The sequence below is a fragment of the Centropristis striata genome, chromosome 13 (genome assembly GCF_030273125.1).
Source record: "Centropristis striata isolate RG_2023a ecotype Rhode Island chromosome 13, C.striata_1.0, whole genome shotgun sequence".
Taxonomy (NCBI): domain Eukaryota; kingdom Metazoa; phylum Chordata; class Actinopteri; order Perciformes; family Serranidae; genus Centropristis; species Centropristis striata.
This window is the reverse complement of record NC_081529.1, coordinates 5294134-5311714: the sequence shown is the minus strand read 5'-3', so window position 1 is coordinate 5311714 and position 17581 is coordinate 5294134. Positions and strand designations below refer to the sequence as shown.

Genomic DNA, 17581 nt, shown 5'->3' with positions numbered 1-17581 from the left:
AGATTCAAGGAGGTCATAATACATTTTGCCTTTATTTCCTTTGGTTTATTCATCTCAGCCCCAATAAGGTTATTAACTCTTACAGTTCCAGGTGTTTTGAATTTTGTTTCGAGTGTAGACATCCCAGTCTCAGTAAACATATTCACCATGTGTTGCATGTTCAAATAGAAACACTGAATTATTAATGAAAAAACTTGACAAAAACGAAAACTAAGGACATTTTCACTATAATTTCAGTTAGTTTTAGTTAGTTTTGTAACCACAAAATACAGTTTCAGTTAGTTACCGTTTTTAAAAAAAGTTTTTATTTTTATTTCAGTTAACGAAAATGTTTTTTCAATTCTAGTTTTCGTTATTTCGTTAGTTTTCGTTAACTATAATAACCTTGGCCTGAACCAGCAGCAAAGGAAACTCTAAAAAGTAACATAATCACTACATACAGTAGTATTTTTACACTGGATATTACAGACATTATCAATAACACCAACTTAAACAATACAACCTTATTATTTCAAAATGACTCTAACTTATAGGTTAGGCTATGTCGCATTAAGCAGAAAATAACTTGTTTTATGCCTGCGACCTGTCCAATCCCCCTGTGATCCCAGTTCTTATAAGTGGTTATAAGAACAATGAATGAATAACTTGTACTCACATTACAAGTTTGCTAATTTTAGCTAGCTACACTTACATTGTTAGCAAGATAACATTAACCTTACCTGAAATGTTTTTTGTTTTTGTTTTTTCCCTTTTGTTGTCGTTTGTGGAATTGTATTGTGAGCTACGTAGATCTCTTAATGTCACATAATGTAGCTAATGCTAGTATAGCAGCAGAACATATGTTGGGCTTGCTAGCTAGCTGTAAAAAGCTGAATATAATTATTGAAGCTAATGTTAACATTAGCTAGCGAAAAGTTAGCTAACATTAGCAAAGTCATAAGGTTAAGTCAAGTTATTGAGCTGCTTAAAGGTATGTTACTAATCTTTATAAATTACATTTATATCAAAATATTACAGTTGTATTGTTTATTGTTTTATGGAGAGACGTGGCTTATAATATCTAATAAAAACATGCTATATTCTGATATGTTTTCTTTTTTTTCCTTTTATTTATTTCATGTACACTCAGTAGGCTGCTGAATGTTTTACAGATTAGCGTGAACAATACGCAATATAATACAGTGGCATGTAAATATATTTACTGATAAGGAAGAGCAATAAACACATGATTTTCATGCTTGGCATTAATTAACTCAGAATTTAAGCTCTGTGATGTGACATATATACGTTACATTGGGCGTTTATGGAATTTATGTTCATGATATTTCTTATTTTTGAATGAATAAACTCGACACCTTTTGCCTTTTTCCTTGCATCTCCACAACATATATAATAAATGTGACATTAATAGTGCTGTTACACAACAAATTCCATTTCAGATTTGTTTTAAGTAACAATAATAAGTAATAATAAATCAATAATAAATAAATAAATATAAATAACACTGCCTCACTTGACGGCTTCTCAACAAGCTACTGTAGCTGTAAAACACACTTATGTACTTGAGAAAACATATATGAACATTACTAGAACATTTAAAATGTTTGTGACACCCGTGTCACCGTGGGTTCTTATGGGTTAAAATATTTCCAAAAAATGTTGAACTATATTGCTTTGACAAAGATATCAAGACAATTAAGCAGAGACGCTGTTGTTATAAGAATTAAGGCTGCTGTTTTTAATATGACATGAACATATTGGTAATTTTGTGAAAGTACGTGGGCCCACCTACCATGCTCTGGAAGGTGGAGTGCAGCTGTGTTAAGAACGGGGGCTTTCCAGCCAACGCCAGCACTCTCTTCTCCACCATGGTGCATTCCACGTCATCATCCTGGATCACAACGTCCTTCTTCAGGATCTTTATAGCGTACAGCTCCTCTGTCGTTTTACGCTCTGCCAGCATGACCTGGAGAGCGGAGAGGAGAGAGAGGGAAAGGAGAGGACGGAGAGAATACAAGGAAGGATAAATTCATCAGTATACACAATCTTTACTGTCATGCCTTTATAGCAACATCACCTTGGAAGGAAGAAAGGTGTAGGGAAAGAAAGATAGAAAGAGGGAGGCTGGGAAAGGGGGAAAGATAGAGGAGGTACTGTAAAGGGCAGGGATGATAAAGGAAAGCTTCTCTGACTGTTTTGGGTTAGACAAAATGAAGAGAGTAAGGACAGGAGGGAAGGAGACGGAAAACTGATTCATCACCTTTTTTAAGATGTCATCCGAGGACAGAGGAAATAGGAGAAATCAAAGAAAAAGGACGGCAGGACAGAGGGAGGGGAGGTGATGAAAGGCTCCTATAGTTTTATTGCGTGTCACTCTTTTCGAGATAAGTCAAATAAAATCTTTTGTTGCAATTTGTGTCAGACTTTAGGCATGTCAAATTGTGAGATAAATATCTGGTGAATCGTAGCAGTAAGACGCAAATACAAAAAAGAGAAAAAAGCAGACATGTCATCAACTTACATCATCTCTTTGTGCTTCCCTGTGTTATTTTCAACTACACACACACACACACAGACACACACAGACAGACACACACACACACACACACACACACACAGATCTATATGTAGAAGGCAATCTGCTGTCATACATTCAGTAGTGCGAGAGATATGACATTTAGAAAAAACATTTCTTCAAGTACTTACAGCTGAAACGTTTTTATCTTATAAGCAACTCCTTGTCTAAAAATTGAGTAACGAACCCTCAGCCACATAAATGTTAAAGTTCAATTCTCTTTGTTTTATGAGTTCTTCTTAATTTATTCAAAAGATTCATCTTCCAAAAAAGCTAGAGGCACAGAGAAGTGATATAAAGGAAAATATACATGAAGAGGACTAAGAAACTACTTGTTTTAAAGCCTGAACCCGGACTGTCCAGTCATAGCTTTGTGAGGAAAAGAGCTGCATAGTGTTCAGATCATGGAGAATAGTACAGTATTTAACTGCACAGCTTTTATAAACTGGGCGATTCTCGGCTTAAATCTTTGGTTATTGATACAAAATGTGATCCATGCCCTTTTACGAACACCAGGGAGGAGAAAAAGTAGTAGAATAGAAAGAAAAAGAAGGAGGAAGAGGGGATTATTTCACATTTCTTTTTCTTAAGGGCACACAGTGTGGCGGGCAGGGGGAGATAAAGGAAGGTGGGTGAGGTGAGGTGAGTGGGATTTTAAAAAATGGGGGAAAGATTGAAGGAGGAAGAGAAGGGCAAGAGGAAACGCAGCAGTCAAGCGTCCAGAATCCTATTTATTTTAATTGTGAGGTCTAGGAGCACATCTGCTTATATCACACCTGTGAGACACACACACACACACACACACACACACACACACACACACACACACACACACACACACACACACACACACACACACACACACACACACACACACACACACACACACACACACACACACACACACACACACACACACACACACACACACACACACACACACACACACACACACACACACACACACACACACACACACACACACACACACACACGGGTGGTGGTCTCACATATAATCTGTGGCTGCTGATTCCTGTGAAGGTCGACCAGACAGATGCCAACAATGCAACCACTCTGAGCTGCCTCTGTGTGTGTGTGTGTGTGTGTGTGTGTTTTGTGTCTATGTTTGTTCACTCAGCAGTTTCAATATCTTGTAGCCAAGGTCAGGCTCATGCTGCTAAAAGTCTCTCAAACAGACGAGTAAACGTTTCTGTCTTGTCTTCCTCTCTCTTTACCGTATCCACTTCTCCTCTCCTCTTTCTTCACCATTTCTCCCTTTCCTACTTTCCTTTCCCCTCCTGTCCTCATATCTTTTTTTCCAGGAGTACCCAGTAGCTGCTGCACATAGCAGGCAGAATGTAGGTCAAGTCTCAGCTCGCAGGTCATCTCATTAAAGTTGCAGCAGGCTTGTGACCAGGTCATAAAAGTTCAACTCTCTTGACTGAACTCTGTATTGGTGAATTATGAGCAAGTGTAACTGTTGAAGCTGTGTGTAGAGCAAAACATAACAGCCTAAGAATGTGCAGCTTTAAAGCAATAGTTTGGGAACATGTGGGGAAATACATGTTTTCGCATTTTTGTGGAGAGTCGAGATTAGTCTCTGCTCAATACGGGCTTCCTGGTTTTACCACTGTTTTCAGCTCTTAATGCTGAGGTAAGGCTAAGGCTGACACCTTATATGATATAGACATAAGGTTTGACAGAGGTATAAAGCGAAAGAAAAAAAGTACAATGCATACAGAAAAACCCATTGAATGACAAAGAAGAGACACAAAAAGACGGAGAGACCAAACCACCTACAAAGAGATACAAAAAAGCTGCAAAGAGAGTCCAACGAGACTTAAATCAGCTAAGCGACAAAACAACTACAAAGAGACACAAAGCTACTACTACGACTACTACGAAAAGGAGCAAAATAACACACAAGGGACACAAAAGAACTACAAAAAGATTCAAAATGACTTCGAAGAGATCACAAATCTACTATGAATTGGGGCAAAACAACACCAAAGAAAAATAAAACAACTGCAAAGAGACACAAAAAAGCTGCAAAGAGAGTCAAACGAGACTTAAATCTGCTATGAAAAGCGACAAAACAACTACAAAGAGACACAAAGCTACTACAAAGAGACAAAAAACAACTACAGTGACACAAAACCACTACAAAGAGACACGACAAAATTACTACAAAGACACACAAAGCAACTACAAAGAGACTACTATGAAAAGGAGCAAGGTACACAAAATAACTACAAAAAGATTCAAAATGACTTCAAAGAGACCACAAATCTACTATGAATTCGGGCAAAACAACACCACAGAGAAATAAAACAACTGCAAAGAGACACAAAATTAAAAACAAAGACACACAAAGCAACTACAAAGAGATTCAAAATGACAAACACAAACGACTACGACAAAAAGGGGGGAAAACAAAAAACAACAACACAAAAGTAACTACAAAAAGACAAAAAAATACAAAGTGACACAAAAGTACAGAGAGATGCGTAAGACTACAAAGAGACACAAAGCAACAACGAGAAGAGGCAAACTTAAAGGTTTTTTGTGTTTTCAAACCCATAAGAATATAGAAATGACATCAGAAACCTGTATGAGAAGCAACAGCAAACAGTGAAAATGTTTAGGCAGCTTAATTTGGATTTTAAGGAATTAGACCATATCAAGCTCATCATGCCTCTCGACTTTTATTTTTTTGCTACTGTGACAGTGAGCTAAAAGCAAAAACTTGTCTTAGGTCCCATGCTTCAGAAAGAACATTTTCAAAAACAGGAAAATTAGAACTTATGTAAATTATCGGCACAGATAAAGTCTCCTTTCCACATGTGAGGCTGCTCTGCTGAAACTGACTGCACAGCCTCCCTCTTCCTATCACTCTGGACCTAAGTGCTTTAACGTTTTATCTTAAAACAAGGCAGAGAACAGGCAGGAATAATGGGGAAGAAAAACAGCTGAGCTTTACATTACATGGCTAGCTTGGTGTGTTTGTAGTTCCTACAAGGCTAATTGAGTTATGGGACCTTAACAAAAAAGGATCTTTCATCCAATCGTATTTCATATTAAAAACTTTTTCCTTATGTTAATTTGCATAAAACACAGTGTGAACGTAGTGACTTGAAAATTTTGCAACTGGAAATGCTCGAGTCAAGCTGACTTTTAATTGATTTATTGATGTGTCTAAGAAACCAGTCCTCTGGGGAGGCAAGATAGACCAGATCTTAGAAAGTAAAGAAAGCACCACAGTGAGGTGGCTATGTCTGAAAACAGAGAGCTTTGACAAATGTCTGCTTAATTATGTAAATGGCAAACACATCACACTTGTTATTCTCTCCATAGACCTCAGAGCAATAAGACTGACCTCATACACACTTAATTTTTTTCCCTAAGAGATCGGAAACTTAGCAACTTTGCTGTTTATGCCATATAAATATTCAGGTATGATAATGTAGAGGGGTTATTGGGTTTGGGATACTACAGGGAGTGCAGCACAGATGGACAAAGACACAAAGGTGTATATATACACTGTGTGTGTGTGTGTGTGTGTGTGTGTGTGTGTGTGTGTGTGTGTGTCGAGGACAGCCACAGATAAAGATTGTGCTTTATAATTTTCATCATTAAAGTTTCAATATCTGTTGAAGTTGGATCTATGCGGGTGGTATCCTTTGACAAAACAGGTGTAAGAGAGAGCGAGAGTGTGTGTGTGTGTGTGTGTGTGTGTGTGTGTGTGTGTGTGTGTGTGAATGCATGGACTCATCCCATATGGTGGCAGTGTGACTCTATGTAAATACAAACTCTATAAAGTTGAAACAGAGAGGAAGGACACCATCTGGCCCAAAGCTCATTTTACGCAACCACAAGGACAAAACCAACACCAGAGGAAGAAGACATAAAACCGCAGGGTTTCACCCAAAATCAAAAGACACAAAGCAACAACAGGAGCTTTTTTGGCTTCATTACACGCTGCCCATGGTGAGAAATTTAGGAAGACAAGCAGAAGTGGTTTTTCATTACACCTTTTACACTTCATTTTAGGCAGTTACCTGCTGCGTTCAGCCTCCGAGTTACAATTCACGATCTTGTGCTTCAGTGTTTTATTGAAGGTTATTTTGGTCACAGGGTCATTCATAAACTCGAATATGGATTGTGGCGTTTGTCACTATTGGCAACGCCCTTTTATCCAAGAAAGTTGTTCAGGGTCATTTGACAGAAAAGCAGTCCTCGGGATATTAGCTGTCATGTGTCGTAAATGATGCCACAGTGTTTTCTCTGCTGACCTTGCAGAGTGAATTTACCCAGGGAAAACAAATGAATCCACACTCTGCTACACTGCACTGCACTGCACGATACTGCCCCACGCTTTATTACAGTGGGCTGTGTTGCATAAGTCTAAACTGTCATATATCATGTAGTCTATATGCAGTAGTCTGTCTAGCCCCACATGGATAGTCACTGTATGACTTCTACCAGCTGATAATGTGCTTAAGTTAAGTAAAACATTCAACATTTTCATTTCTAAATGGCAAATTTTGAAGATTTTGAAATTTCTTCCTATGTCCACCTTGTATTTCTATATGATAGTTGTTCAAAGCCCCAGAAAATCTGGTTAAAATTCTGAAGTATGAATTCAAAGCAAAATAAAATTCAAAGTTCTGAAGAAAAAACTGTTTTTCTTAACAGTCAATAAATGCTTTTCTGTTTCACCAGGACTATAGAGTGTAGATCTGATTGACAGTGGCCCGATAACACAACACCCCTTATAACTGTCATTGCATTTTGATTAAAATGTTACTAATTTGAACAGAAGTATGTCACAACCTTTTCAAACATAACAACGGAGGAACAACATGAATCTCCCATGTGAAATAACCCAAACTGTTCACACAATCGCAGTAAGCTGCATGTTCATGAAGTAAGAAGCTTTTTTATAAGATCTTTACAGATAAAAAGCTACACTGATGTGAATTTCTGGTCACCATTGTCGGTTTCAGAAAACACAAGTCAAAAGTCTTGGTCCTAATTAGTTCACATGATCTAACATGAATTTGTCAAAGGTCATATGGCCTTAAAGCAACACATCCATTAATATTGTAAAGGGTTGTGTATGGAAATGCACAATTAACAGGTTGAATGCAACAGCAAAGTCTCTCAATCAAGACACTTGTAGAGAAACTAAATCATCAGGCTGAACAACTCAAAATCAGGGACATAAGGCTTGTGAGTTTACTGGGCGTCAGGCATGCGGGTAGACCAGAGGCAGGCAGGGTCGGCAACGGGAAATCAATCCAAGATAAAGCGCCGGACAGTCTGGCATCAAATAGCAAAGAACAATCTGACAGCGAGTGTGAGTGAGAGAGGCAGGAGTCCATATTGTGGCTTTATTAGTGATCAGAGGCAGCTGAGTGGACAGGTGAGTGGAGGTGGGCTGATGAGGTGCAAGTGGCTGGCAGGTAGAGCGGAAAATTACTGGGAGAGTGAGAACTGCAGGAATAAGCAGCAGGGTGTATTACACTATTACACATTCTTCCAGCTCTGGTGGTCCTCAATGCCATATGCCAAAAGATTACACTGGTCAGATATTTGCAGCCATAAGTTCCAAAATGTTCATCTACACAACACGCAACATGTCACAGAGCTGACAGTAGGCTTTCAGCAGCGCTGTCCATGGTGCTAATTCACACATCCTGTAAAATAACAGGATAAATGCAGCAGGATGTGTGTGTGTTTCTGCTTGGATGCTTATGGTTTGTGTGTGTGTGTAGAGACATGACATCACTGATCAGGCTGAAGCATGCGCTTGCCCGTGTCTGCCCATGAGATATGAGTGTTTGTGTTATTACCACACTGTAAGCACGTACACAGAGGGACGTTAGCAGCAGTGTTGTGATGCAGATGTCCTCAGACACTGAGGCAGAAAGAGCAGCTCTGAAGGTACCAGCCTCCCACACACACACACTCACAAACCATTACAATGAGACACACGTCACGTGAATGTCTGTTTGTGCATTTGTGGGTGAATTTGTGTTTAATGTACCGTGTGTGTTTTCGCTTTTTAAATACTTTGGGCCTTTATTTAGAAAATGTACTGGTGTGTCCACAAAATAGGTCTAAATAAGGACTATTTCTGTGTGTTTCTGTGCATGTCTCAGGACTGTGTGTGTGTGTGTGTGTGTGTGTGTGTGTGTGTGTGTGTGTATGGTATTCCAGTAATGATCGACCCTCGACTCAGTCTCTCCACACTGACGCATCAGTGTTGCTTTAAACGCCTGTTACCATGGAAACAGGCAGCCGGCATACAGGTCTGGTACACAGACAATGCGCTCGCTCTCTCTCTCTCTCTCTCTCTCTGTCGTTCTCTTTCTGTCACTTTCTCTCTCCCTCCACCCCTGCTGCTCCACCAGTCGTTTACCCAATTTTCTCTCTCCCCATTTTTTCTGTTTCTCGCCTTGATTTTCATTCATTCACGTCAGTCTTCCCTCTCCAAGTCCCCCCCCCCCCCCCCTTCTCCCCCTTTCATTCAGTCTGACGTTTTACCTCTCTCTCAATTCATTCATGTCAACCTTGCCGCCATGCTCTCACATCTCTGTCTCTCCCTCCTTTCATCACTCCCTCCACTTGTCACGTCATCCTCTTGGTCTCTTCCCCTTCATCCATCTCTTTCTACCTGCGCTCCATCTCCTTTAATTCCTCTACCTTCTCTCTCTGTCCGTCTTTTCTTCCCTCTGAGCTCTGTGTGTGGACAGAGAGCTCTGATGCTGTGTCAAACACAAACACACAAATGCTCACAGAAGTATTCAGCACAGCACACAGTAAGAGCACCAATATATTTGTTTTAACACAGTCTTTGCATATTCAAAATGGCAACTACGCATATAATAGATTCATTGGGAGCACTGGGTGTGTACATCCTTATAGATAAATGCCACAAATCTATAATTAAGCCAATGAATGGTGGGGGCAGTATATCAGGATGTGAAGTAAGGTCAGCAGCAGACAACAACAATGCTGACAAGCTTTGTAACTACATTACTATGTGTTATACATACATATATATAAATATTATTGCTATATAACTGAATATAGTAAATTAACATAGGGAGAAGGGGTTGGATTAAATAAACTTTGGCTTCTTCCCACTCCTTTTGAACACAAATAAGCGTTGAGTGTTGTTGTTTCATTTTGTGTTGTTGTTTTGTATTTATTGTTGTTCATTTGTTTTTAAATGTTCATCTTTTATTTTTGTGTTCAAATAAATTCTCAATCAATCAATCAATCAAGCTTTAAAGAGAAACTAAAAATGTAACATCTTAATATACACTGTAATAAATTATTCTGTAGTCATTTCATTTTACTTAATACATTTGATAAAATGTATTAAACAACTGCCTCAAAATCAAGGACGCATTTATATTTAAGTAACTTTAATATAAAAATATTTGAGCTAGAATCTACTTATTTTGACCACGTTAAATATAATCTTTATGTGTATGTAATTCTAAATCAATTTTGAATGAATCCAACACAATAGAATTAGTCCGTTTTTAATTGACAGGCACTTCCTGTTAAGTTGTTATTCACTCAACTTGTAACTGGTTAGATTTAATTAATAATATATATGCAATCTGTTGCCTCAATTTTATTGAGTAGCTATTCTTTATCTTTTTTTACAGTGTAGATAATGCTGTTTAACTCACATTTCTGAACCAACTGAGTGACTTCAGGACTATTCTCTACTTGTGCTGCAGTGACAGTACATTGTATTATTTACCATTATCCTATAATTACTGTCTTGTGGCCACATATTCTGTTACATTGGCTTGCTTCAACATAAACAATATATGAACCTCCTCAATGTGCCCATTATGCTTAAAATTTGGAATTCTTACAAAAATGCTCATGTGTCACTAGGCCAGTTTAAAGGTGCTGTACGCAACATTCAGAGCATATCTATCGTTCAGAGTCGGAGGATTGCCTCCATGTGGCTCTCGTTCTCATTCCCAACTTGTCACATATGGACAGATCCCTTGGTGTCATTTTTTACTGGGTAGTCCTCCACAACTCAGGACAGAGAAGCTTTGATTACAGCACACACAAAGGAGTGTAATAACCAAGGAGTTTTCGAAACTTCTCCAGTCAAATGATAACTTCATTTCATCTTTTTTTGTACCAAGATCCAAGAAAAAGACTATTTGTAAGGGTTTGCTTGCAGTCAATCACCGCAAACCTACCTCAATATAACCCAACATGTGTTTGGCCCACTACTGCAGCAGCCACAAGCCAAATAATCTGCAGTGTGGTGCGGTCGGCCACCATGTATTTCTGAATGGTGGTCAGTGGCTTCTTCGACACCAGCGAAGATATAGCCCCAACTGTTGATTACTTCAGATAAGATACAGTACAGGCCAAAAGTTTGGACACACACCTTCTCATTCAATGCGTTTTTCAATGCGTTCATGACTATTTATATTGTAGATTCTCACTGAAGGCATCAAAACTATGAATGAACACATATGGAATTATGTACTTAACAAAAAAGTGTGAAATAACTGAAAACATGTCTTGTATTTTAGATTCCTCAAAGTAACCACCCTTTGCTTACTAGAATATAAGACATGTTTTCAGTTATTTCACACTTTTTAAGTACATAATTCCATATGTGTTCATTAATAGTTTTGATGAATCTACAATGGCCGCGTTTCCCAGATTCGCTCTTAAGGACTTAAGAAGGCTCTTAAGAAGGGTTTGGCTAAGAAGGAGCGCTAAGATAGGGGTGTTTCCCAGATGCGTTCTTAACTGCCTTCTTAAGATCCCGCCAAAGAAGCTTCTTAAGAAGCTCTTAGTGGGAGCTGTCCACCACCGTGGTGCTGAAATATAAATCAATCGATGCCAGGCAAATCGATCACCCACCACTTTATCAGCGCTTAAGTCACCCCACACACCTGTGCAATAAGGCTACGTGTGTGTGTGTGTGTGTGTGTGTGTGTGTGTGTGTGTGATCACAGCTAACAGTTGTATCCGAGTAGTAATCAAGCCATTAACGCATATATACCCCACTGTGGATACGCACACACACACGAGAATGGAGAAAGCAGGCAGCAAACGCAGCAAGAGGTCACCCTCGTTTACTGCAGAGGAGATGGCCACATTAGGGGACGAGGTCTGGCAGCACCGCGAGGTGTTATTTGGGGGAAAAAGATATAACATTAAAAAACCGCATTTGGCAGGCAATTGGCGCAGGAGGATCGGTGTCACGGCTGCCACACTCCGTGAAACCGGTGCCTTGCTGAGGCCGGTGCCGTCCCCCACCACCTCCAGGAAGCTCCCCACTGCGTAAAAACGCAGCGCGGCCAGGAGCTGCACCTCCGGGCTGAGGGCAAAATTGGGGTTGCCCTCTGGATGTGTGGTGACACGAGCGTGACGAGGCGGTGGATCTCCTCACGAGGAAGCCGGTACTTGGACTGGACAGCCCGGTCCGACAGCACGTCGAGTGGGGAGAAGTGCTGACGCACATAAGCGTTTATATAAACCGTCTGGCTTCGCGCACGGCGACGCTGTTGGTTCGCAGCGAGAATATGCTGTATTGCAGCCATGGTGTCTCACGCGTGGACTTCGGCAACGCCTTTATATAAACTTGCAGGTGGAGACCCTCTTGATGAGGTTCCAGCTGAGTTCAATTACACCTGTCAGTTTCCCTCATATCTGTGAAATACCACAGGGTTGTTGATGTTTTTATAGCTACTGTAAACTCATATGCAGATGCCGAATGTGTGTGAAAACGTAAGGAGTGATAGTAATGATGATTTATTTTATTTATGTAGCCTAGCTACAGGAACACATGGGCAATTCTTTATTTTTATATCGTTATTTTTCTTCTTATGCTATTATTTTTCTTGCGTCAGTGTTCTGCAGTTATGAGCGCACATTCATCATTACGCAGGGTTTTAGTATTCCTTTGTGTCCGATATAACTTTCCCTGATGCGGCTGCACTGAGCGTTTGGTCGCTAAGAAGGCTGTTAAGAGTGGGTCAGGGCGATCTTACACTTCCTTCTTAGTGAAAGATCTTCTTAAGCTAAGAACGACTCTGGGAAACACTTCCTTCTTTCACAGCGCTCTTAAGAGCGTCCCTAAGACGCTCTTAGCGCTTAAGAGCTTCTTAAGCGCTAAGAGCGAATCTGGGAAACGCGGCCAATGTAAATAGTCATGAAAATAAAGGAAACGCATTGAATGAGAAGGTGTGTCCAAACTTTTGGCCTGTACTGTAGATGGTAACTAGACTTTGTTGGTTTGGTTAATGTTTGCTACTGAATAAAGAAGAAAGTAGTAGAAATAAAATGTATTAAATGAAGTCATTTTCTAAATGATACCCAGCCTGAGGTGTTACTCAGTCATGATTCATCTGCTGCTGAGTAGGTCTTCATTTTAATCCTCCAAGTGTGTGAACAACACTGACAACACAGAGCCTATGCAGATACACACCTGTGGCGTACGTCCATTAATAGACAACACAGACACACATCAGCAGCACGGCCTCACCTTGCCGAAGCTGCCCTTTCCCAGCACCATCAGGAAGTTGAAGTCAGCCAGCTTCATACGATCTTGGTTGCCATTGGAGTCGAACCGGGATGCAGCGTTGGCTGACTTTCCTTCTGTGTTCTTGCTTGGTCCAATCTTAGCTCTCTGGATGAGAGAATGGGAGAAAAGGGGATATTAGACACAATGTCAAACATTCAAAGACACTGCAGACTCTAATTGGACTACTATAAAGGTTGAACTGGCACGTAATATATTTAAGCGTTGGTGATGTAGGGCTTTTAACAGTGTTTTAACAGTGTTTTAACAGTGTTTTAACAGTGTTTGTTGAGGCAAGTTAGAGATGTACTTATTTACTTTATCGGACCACATTTGTCCTTTTGGCCCTGGAAGTGGAACCAGCAACCAAGGTGCTATTTGTAACATGTTAACCCTCTGGGTCATCTATTTATTGAAAATACACATGTTTTATTTACAGTAATAACTTTATTTATATATGATTTGTAGACAAGCTGAGAAAGCCAGTTGAAAGCATCATAGGAGCTTTCACAGTGTGCCATTTATGTTTCTAGACCATTTTTAAAATGTGATTTTTTTTTCTACAATGAAAACTATTACTATTTTTAATTTAAATGCAAACAGACTGTTTTGTAGTTGTATTATTTATTATTATTTCTGCTGTTTTTGTGTGTATAAATGGTCAAAAATCCATAGAAACCTGTGTGTTTTGTTTGTATTTTTGGTTCCTGGCAGCTTTATACTTTGTTAATTAATATGAAATGAAAAATCAGACTGATAGCCAAGTTTGGGTCGAGAAAAAAGAACCATGCATGTGATGTAAAGACTGAAAGATGCCAAACACAGACAGAAATTAATGCATAGGAAGTTGACAAATTTGAACCATCTGCATGATGCCAGGTGTGGGAAAAAAGGTCTTGAAGGAAAAATCAGTTAAACATTAATTTCTTTAGTGTGCAAAAAAAATAGAGGCCAAGAATAACATCATTTTTTATGAAGCATTGAAGTGGTGGATTAGATTTTTTGAAGTGGGGTTGTATGAGGGAGTTATCTATAGTCAGTGTATTACCTACAGGCAGTCAGCAGGCATCCAGTTTGGAGTACCGGCACAGAAGCTAAGCAATGTACTGCAGTGGATGAGACAGCAACAGTGATTTTACCTCGCAGAACATGTTGGTAGCTGACCGCCTGCTGCATCGACCGCAGAGTCATTATTAGTCCCAGTACTTGGGTTTTGGGTATCAGCCTAAACCCCCAAAACTGCCTAATTTTGTCAAAGGAGTCTGGTCGCTTTGAAGTGTCCTAAAAAGGTTTCAGTTCCCCCTTGTGTCCAATAAAATAGGACTTTTTGACGGCAAGGTAACATGGAGAAAAATATTCTAAATATATATAATACTTAAACTGATTGTTTTAGGTGGCTGAAATAAGTTTTTCTGCTGCCTCTGTCCGAAACAGCAGAGCATTGCTTAACGTCTGTGCTGTGCCTGTACTCATTCCTGCTCCTCTAAAGTGGGGGCATGCATCCTCCTCCATCTAATGTAAATAACATACTGACTATGGATAAATACCTAATAAACCCACTTATGAAAATCCAAATTAACCCTTTAGTATTTATGTTAAATGTTATCATTATGGGGCGTCTCTGGTGGCACACCTAGTAAAGCACATACCATAGAGCAGGGGTGTCACACTCTGGCCCGCAGTGTAATTTTATTTGGCCCGCGAGGCAATACCAAATTATTATATTATTATTGTCCTATAAAAGCTGACCCGCAGGTATTATACGGCGCATTTACCGCTAATACTACAAATCCCACAATGCCCTGCTGTTGTTTTGGCGCGTCAATCAGGACAGGACCCAGAAATGCACTCCTCTGTGACAGTCGTCATAGCAACCTCAAGATTGAGCTGTCTCCGAGATATTTATTTAATAAATTAATGACATTGATGTGTTTTTTATTTGAAATTTGATTTTGCATGTCTGCACTATTTAGTTATATATTGTATGTTTATAAGCGTTGCTGGTTCCATATTTAATGTTAAAGCAAAACATGTTTGGTATATATTAAAAGGTTTATTTGTTCAATGTTGGCCCACGATTTTATTGAAGTTTAAAATTTTGGCCCATTGTGTATTTGAGTTTGACACCCCTGCCATAGAGGCTCGGTCCTCGTGAGCTGGCTCGGAGCCCTTTCCTGCATGTCTTCCCCTCTGTCTCCCCCTTTTCACTCTGAATATCTCTCTATCAATAAAGCTATAAAATGCCCCAAAAATATCTTTATGAACACTATGATCTCCAAAATATATGAAAAGCTTCACTATACACTGAAATATTAAGCAGAAACACGTATTTCATGTGAGTTATAAACAAAATAGGAATGAGAAGACAAAATCATAGCCAGCCACATCTGCCACAGCTAGTGTTGAAAAATCATACAGGTATAGCAGTTACGTTTCAGAATCTGAACACCGTTGGTCTAATAAAAAATACATATCGGCCATAAAACTTTAAAATTCCCCCTAAACGTTCAGAGAGGCTTTTTCTTTTTGAATTCGGGGCATTTTAATATCACAGAGAAAAGCTTTTTGTTAGACAGACAGGAGTGGAAGTGATAAATATGTTAAAAAGGAAAAGTTTTGAGCTTTTTGGTTCATTCTGTTTCATTTATTCCGTGCATGCACTTCACACTTTCCATAACAAATATGGCTTCCCTGTGAGTCTGCCACTCTATTCAATCACGACTGTCACCACTTCCCTTGTTTCTGTCCTTCAACCACTCACTCTGAAAGTTTTTGTTCCATTTCTCTTTCTCTCCTTTCTCTATAATTCATTTCTACTTCATCTTTATAAATGTGGCCTGTGTCTTTGACTCTCCATTTATTCATGTCTGTCACCACTTCCCTGTCTCTCTCCTCTATTCACCGTTTTTATTTTGAACTCTCTCTCTCTCTCGGTTCGTTCGTGTCTGCCTCGACCTTGTCACGCTCTCTCGTCCCATCTCTGCCGTAAGAAACTATTTAATCTTATAATCTAATCTAATTATAATCTTACTCTTCACTTTGTTAAGTCATGCTTTAATTTAAAAACAGTCTTAAGACATTAACAAAATGCCTGCACACCCAGAGACAGAGGTGCAGGATGAGTACATCTTATCCTATCTTATCTCAAATTGCTGATCCGCACTGAGGCTCTCTGCACTTCTTCTGTCCTGTGCAGTAATTTCTCCACTGCCTTGTCTGGAAAATTGTCAGAGTGAAGCATCCAAGTACTCTGCTGCTCCCTGCACTGTTTGTTGTGTGTGTGTATTTGTATGTGTGTGTGTGTGTGTGTGTGTGTGTGATGCAACCCATACGGTTCCCGACTCATCAATGGATAAAAGGCTCTATCTGTCTCCATCTGTTCTGACACGCACACGCACACACACACACACACACACACACACACACACACACACACACACACACACACACACACACAGAGGAGCAGTTGAGGTATCTGTGAGCAGCAGAGCATGCTGAAGGCAACACTCTCAAAGCCTTCAGAGATCAGTGCTGCTCTCTCTGTCTGCAGCCATGTGTCCAAATATGTTTGTGCACATTATAAATGATAAAAAAGAATGAATGGCAGCAGCAAAAATCTTCGCTTTTGTGGATAAAGGGTTTGCACTTAATTGGTGACGGAAATCACAACCATAGACTCCGGGTCTGAAAACTGAAACCGGTGCATTTGCATACTTTGGTTTCTGAAAAATAAAAGTTTGGTCAAAATGTCTTTAAAAATGACAGTGGATTTAAACTATGTCTCTCTTGGTGTCAATTTATCTCCCACTGCCTTTCAATTCATGTGTACTATTCTCAATAGCACTTCATTTTCTCCACGTTTACTCCTCTCACTCACATTTGATTTAGCTCCCTGTATCTGTGTAGGAAAGGAGATAGAAAGAGGGAATGACTAAAAGAAAGACAGAATAGGGTTAGAAAATTAGGAAAAAGAGACAAAAAAAGTGAATTCTGTGTTTGATGGAAACACCAAAATTGAAAAAAAAGAAGAAAAAATGCACATACAAGTTTTTATACTTGATTGAGGGTTTTTTTTGTGTTTTTTGAAAAATAGTTAACGCGATAAAATGAATATGGAACCGCTTTTTGCGAATAAGTTCTGACGTAGTGAACATTTAGCTGGCGTGACTGATCAGCTGTTTCCGCTCTGATGATCAAGACGAGCTGACATGAAAGAACAATTAAGTTGCCCAATTGAATCTAATTCCTGAAGACATATTTCTCTCATGGGTGGCCAAAGTTGTCCGATTAATATTATTTTTTGTCTCTTGCTCAATCTCTTCTTCTTCTACTGTTTACTGACAGATTAGCCTACAGCAATACATTACACTGCCATCTTCTGACCAAAGTACATTCATGCAGCTTTGTTTATTTGCTATAAA

The 17581-nt window shown here is 39.4% G+C and overlaps 1 protein-coding gene across 2 annotated transcripts in view; it reads right to left on the bottom strand.

Moving 5' to 3' along the window:
• LOC131983177 (protein kinase C beta type) overlaps window positions 1-17581 on the bottom strand; it is a 145489-nt gene that overhangs the window by 39075 nt on the left and 88833 nt on the right. For both annotated transcript variants that reach the window (XM_059347847.1, XM_059347846.1), the window contains exons 9-10: window positions 13125-13268; window positions 1793-1966 (exon numbers count right to left, since the gene is read on the bottom strand). In XM_059347847.1, the coding sequence (XP_059203830.1) occupies window positions 1793-1966; window positions 13125-13268 (318 nt within the window). The remainder of the gene's footprint in view (window positions 1-1792; window positions 1967-13124; window positions 13269-17581) is intronic.